The following is a 5,954-nucleotide window of genomic DNA, read 5'->3' as shown; positions in this document are numbered from 1 at the left end:
GATTTTTCCATATGAATATATAACAAATTGGTCTGGAACTCTCATTTGGTGAAGCCACCAGAAGATGGAAAGTAGCTGAAATATCTAAGTAGATAAGATAATCTGGGGGAAACTCTAGAATGAAAGGAGAGGCTAGTCAAGCATAGAACCTAGGGGAACACAAGCATTTTAAAGGCAAAGAGAGAAACCTAACCCAGCAGAAAAGTCTGAGATGGAACAGTCAGGAAGACAGAAGCAGTGGCTGTTACCGCAGAACCAGAAGTGAAGACGTTTGATAGGATACAACACCACAGGTTGGTGTTTTTAAGATAAGTAGATGTCCTTTGGAGTTGGCATTCAGTATTGGTTATGACCTTACTGATGGAAGGTCCAGGGAGTGGGCAGGGAAGGACCCAAATAGCACAGTTTCCAAACAGTTTTCCCAACACCTTTATATTACCTGCAAGTTTCTCTGATATCATATGAGTAAGTAACATAATTTGCTAGCCACTTTTTAATTAGGTCTCACTATTTCAAGCCTCCAGGATTTTATCATATGCTTGCATTCTGTTGCTTCATCTCCTCATGTGCTTCACCTATTATAATCCTCCTTATCCTGAAGGTTCATCTGAAATGATACTATCAATGAGGAAACTTTCTTTCTTCCTCCAGGTCTCTATTCAATTCCTTTGCCATATTTTCATACAGAATATTTACAATTATTATATCACAGCCTGAACTACCTGTGAGTTAGCAATACAAGTGTCTTTCACCCCATTAGATGATGAGCTTCTTGTCAAGAGCCATTTCTAAAACCTAAGCACTCCTTATCCTGTGCTTATTCTACCCATGATCTCTCCCAACACCCCATATATTGTAAATAGTTGGTGAAGATACAACAGAATTGAAATATTTTTAAACAATCAAGAATTGAAATATTTTACAGCAATCAGGCTGTATTAAGTAAGAATCTAGCCCAGTTTGTTGTTAGAAGCCCAAAAGATGTATAAGGTGACTAGTGACTTAAAAATATTTAGCCAAGACTTTTACAGTCAAGATATACACAATTCACATTTGATAAAGTGGCAAATGCATTATAAAAGCATGGAGATCAGGAAAAGGAAAATCAATTCAACTTAAAGGACCTAGGGAAGTTCTTCAGGAGACTTCATTTGAGATCAAGGATAAACAGGATTGGGATGAAAGGGAGAAGACAGTGTTTTAGATGAAGAAACATGAGTAAATGTTGAAGCGGATGCACAAGGGAGCAGTGAAGGTATGTGCATGTCCAAGTGTCCTGAGGTGAGAGGAAGAAAGCAAGGTGAGAGGCAAGATACAGACTGTGCAGCATCTGAAATGAGAAAATAGGGAAAAACAACTTGTTCAAAAACTAATCAAAGATGATTTTAAATACTTGAGCAAGAGAGTATAGTCTTGTTTTCATTCATTGGACAAATATTTGTGGAGCAGTACAAAGTGCTTCCTATTATTCAAGTGTTAGAAATACAGGAATGAATGTAACAGAGACATTTCTTCCCTCTTAAGCAAAGAGTGGACGGGGAAGGGAGTAACTGATTATAGATGTTCTGAAAATTAAAAATATATCATGTTGGAGAGTAATTACTAGAATAAAGGGAAGAATCAGCATAATAAAAACAAAGGCAGCTGGTGTGGACTTAAAATTAAGGACAATCTCAATAATTCGTATGTGGGACTAAATAATAATACTAAGTTTCCAAAAAAGGTTATGTAGGACATGGAACCAAATTGAACTCAGAGTGAAGAATTGGTTAAAGATCCAGCATTGCCATGAGCTGTGGTGTAGGTCACAGGTGTGGCTCGGATCTGGCATTGCTGTGGCTCTGGCATAGGCTGGCACTTAACAGCTCTGATTAGACCCATAGCCTGGGAATCTCCACATGCCACAGGTGAGGCCCTCAAAAGACAAAGACCAATAAGAAAAAAGTTGATACCCTGCCTGAATTTCTATACCTTTTAGCATCCTCTCCATATTCAAGCATCTTTCATAAAACATATTAATCTGATAAACACATTCATTCCTCCAGTAGGAGGTGATACCCACCTGATTCTTCTGCTCCTTTTACCTTCTACACAAACAATGAAAAGAATTGTAAAAACGAGGTCAATTACATAAGAATCAGAAAGATGATTTTTAAGCAGATTTAGTGAATTAATGAAAGTCTTTAAATGCATTTTTTCACATCGTCTTTTTTTTTTCTTTTTAGGGCCACACATGTGGCATATGGAAGCTGCATGGATAGGAGCCAAATCAGAGCTGCAGCTGCCAGCCCAGGTCACAGCCACAGCAACGCTGGGTATAAACTGTGTCTGTGGTCTACACTCCAGCCTGAGGCAACACCAGATACTTAACTTGCTGAGCGAGGCCAGGGATAGAATCCACATCCTCACTATTTCCAGTTCTTAACCCCATGAACCACAACCTGAACTCCCCACAAGTCATCGTTAATTATCATCAGGCAGTGTAAGTCTTAGTGACCAAATCTCCCCATGGAAACACACTGAAGTCATTATGAGGAAATCCCTTTAGCTTCTGATGGAAAATTTAAATTTGCATTGTAAGGAAAATAATTATTGTCACTGACCTATTATTAGTAGTCTCACAGATACACTCTTTTAATCCCAGATGCTTAGAGACCAAGGTTTATATTCTGAAAGTCTAACAGCCTTAACACCATAAACCAAATAAGGTGTTACAAAACACTTCTCAGTGAAATCTAAATAAGAGGAATATTCTAGTTTACTTTAACTGTTACTATTAACATCAATATTTATTTTTCTGAATGATGAAGCATTTTTCTTATTGTTAGGTTTCAACTATTTAGTTACTCTTCTTGCTATCCTCAAAACCTAAGACTATGGGAAACAAACATGAAAAACTTTAGTGCGATTCATGCTGACCTCTGCTTCAAAGGTAGAGCTTCAAATTATACAGGTAAGGGCAGAACATAATGCTTCTTCTTCTTTTTTTTTTTTGCCTTTTCTGGGGCTATTCCTGCTGCATATAGAGGTTCCCAGGCCAGAGGTCTAATCAGAGCTGTAGCTGCCAGCCTACACCACAGCCACAGCAATGTGGGATCCCAGCCGCATCTGTGACCTACACCACAGCTCACAGCAACGCTGGGTCCTTAACCCACTGATCAAGGCCAGGGATCAAACCTGCAACCTCATGGTTCCTAGTTGGATTTGTTAACCACTGCAATGCAATGGGAACTCCAGAACATAATTCTCTTACATAATTTAGGCATGCACATCAAAAGATATTTGAATAATAAAATGTCAATATTTAATATTTTAAAACAAAAAATAAGTCTTTGCTTATATTTTGAAATAGATATAAACCAGTTTGACCATAAAATTCATGTTCTTAGACACTCAATATATTTTGTAGATCAGTAACTTGTAGTAAGAAGATACACTTTGAAAAGAAAACAAAAACTATTCTCACAAATCATATTAAGGTTTAAAGGGATCCTCTATTTCAAAGTGATAGAAAACCAAAGTATAATGGCACGATTTACTTTTATTTATTAACTTTTAATGTACTGTGACATCAGAAAATCTAACATAATTTTTTTAGGAAATGGAAAATATTAGGTACGTTAATTCAGGTAAAAGAAAGATATACAGATTTTTTAATAATGAATTTTGAATAATTTCCTTAGTATACTGTTCTTCAAAATTGTCTCAATTTACATATAGCAAATAGTTCATGATGGATCATTGGTGCCATACTGAAAACAAATTCACTCATCCCAGGTCACTGGACCAGAGGTATGATTGGCATCATTCTTTTTTCCCTCTCTAGCATTGTACACCTGTTATAAGAAGTAGAGTTCACAGAAAACCTCATTATACCAATACTATAAAAAGGAAATTGTGCATGCATGTAAGAGGAAAATCAATGTTAGATTGTACGCAAGTGATTCTAGATTATGTTGGGTGTATATGATACACTAGATACTTCAAAGCCTAGATATTGGTGTAGTCTGGGGCACTGAGTAAATGTTATTAGGTATCATTATATAAAAATATGATTTGCATAGAGGAAAGGATTTAGTTATCTGTGCATACTCAAAAAACAATAACGGATTTAACATGAAACTGGGAAAGGAAATCAAAGAAGTGATAACCTGAGGCAATATATTTTATTAGCATTCCAAAGTAATTTTCTTCAAAAATCAACAGTCCACACTTTATCCTTAGTGATTTCCATACAATTGCTAAGATATAAATTTAACCTATCCATCTTCTCCATTAAAACCTTCACTTTCCTGGGAAAATATATAAAAATGTTGCTCCATTACAAAATGTGTATATATATGTGTACATATGTATATATACACACAAAAAGTGACGATATTTATCTTAAGGTACTCTAATATAAAAACTGACACACATCACTGGGGAATACTGAGTCAAATATGGGTCCCATAAATATGTATAGCATTCTCCATAAATGCATAAGGACAAGTCTTTTCCACTGTAAGCATCATCCCTAGAATTAACAAAATATTTTGGGGAATCCAGAGTTTGAGACTCAAGACTTTAAAAATTTATGTTACACAGAAATAAATATCCCCTATAGGTGTGTGTTCCTGTATACCAGAGGAAATGGGAGAAATTTGAAGAAGAGCTCCACTCCTCATAAAAAGAAAACCTGGAAGGGAAAATTATACACACTCTAATTTCAAAACTTTTATCTCCACAATTCCCACGTCAACAGAGAAGGCGGATATGACTGAGGATAACCACTCCTTGACAACTGAATTTATCCTCACAGGATTTACTGATCACCCAGAGCTGAGGACCATCCTGTTTCTCGTGCTCCTTACCATCTACCTGATCACCATGGTGGGAAACCTTGGTCTGGTGGCACTGATAGTTACAGAGCGTCATCTTCACACACCAATGTACATCTTTCTGGGTAACCTCGCTCTGATGGATTCCTGTTGTTCCTGTGCCATTACCCCAAAGATGCTAGGGAATTTATTCTCTAAGAACAGAATTATTTCCCTGTATGAATGCATGACACAATTTTATTTTTTCTGCTTTGCCGAAACTGCAGACTGCTTCCTCCTGGCAGCAATGGCCTGTGATCGCTATGTGGCCATCTGCAACCCACTGCAGTACCACACCAGGATGTCCAAGAAACTCTGCCTTCAGATGACCACAGGGGCCTACATAGCTGGAAACGTGCATCCCATGATTCATACAGGGTTTCTCTTTAGGTTAGCTTTCTGTAGGTTTAATCAAATTAATCACTTTTTTTGTGATCTTATTCCATTGTTCAGACTCTCCTGTGTTGACACTTATATCAATGAATTGATGGTATTTATCTTTGCTGGGTCAGTTTCCATCTTCACTATTACCGTGGTAATAATCTCTTACCTTTTCATCCTTTTCACAATTTTCACAATGAAATCCAACAAGGGAAGAGGCAAAGCCTTATCTACCTGTGCATCCCACTTTCTCTCTGTCTCAATATTCTATGGTTCTCTTCTCTTCATGTATGTTCAACCAAATTCCAGGAACGAAGGAGATAAAGATATACCTGTTGCTATTTTTTATACTCTCGTGATTCCTTTATTAAACCCTTTTATTTATAGCCTAAGAAATAAGGAAGTAATAAATGTTACCAAAAAAATTATGAAGAAGATTTCATAACATTATGAAACAAATGCTATTCCATATGAATAACTGATTTGAATCTGATTAAACTTTTTTTCCAAATCAACAGTACTGGGAAGGTAGAAAATGGGTGTTTCATATATAACATTAAATTACTAAAACATGATGGTGTGTCAATCAAATAACCAAATGTAAATGATATTCCAAAATATAAGCTGCTAGGCTTCATCTGAAATGAACTAAAATATACCTTTGGAGATCATGATTGTGTCAGTGTGTAATTAGTTACAATTTGCAACTATTTT

At 36.4% G+C, this 5,954-nt stretch overlaps 1 protein-coding gene across 1 annotated transcript; it reads left to right on the top strand.

Annotated features, from left to right (window-relative positions):
- The first annotated feature begins 4,755 nt into the window (after positions 1–4,755).
- LOC125119281 (olfactory receptor 5K1-like) lies at positions 4,756–5,685 on the top strand. Its single transcript, XM_047766119.1, has one exon. The coding sequence runs from the start codon at positions 4,756–4,758 to the stop codon at positions 5,683–5,685; it is 930 nt and encodes a 309-aa protein (XP_047622075.1).
- The last annotated feature ends 269 nt before the right edge of the window (positions 5,686–5,954 follow it).

The sequence above is a fragment of the Phacochoerus africanus genome, unplaced genomic scaffold (genome assembly GCF_016906955.1).
Source record: "Phacochoerus africanus isolate WHEZ1 unplaced genomic scaffold, ROS_Pafr_v1 Scaffold_32, whole genome shotgun sequence".
In the NCBI taxonomy this organism is placed as follows: domain Eukaryota; kingdom Metazoa; phylum Chordata; class Mammalia; order Artiodactyla; family Suidae; genus Phacochoerus; species Phacochoerus africanus.
This window is presented reverse-complemented; position numbering and strand designations above follow the sequence as displayed.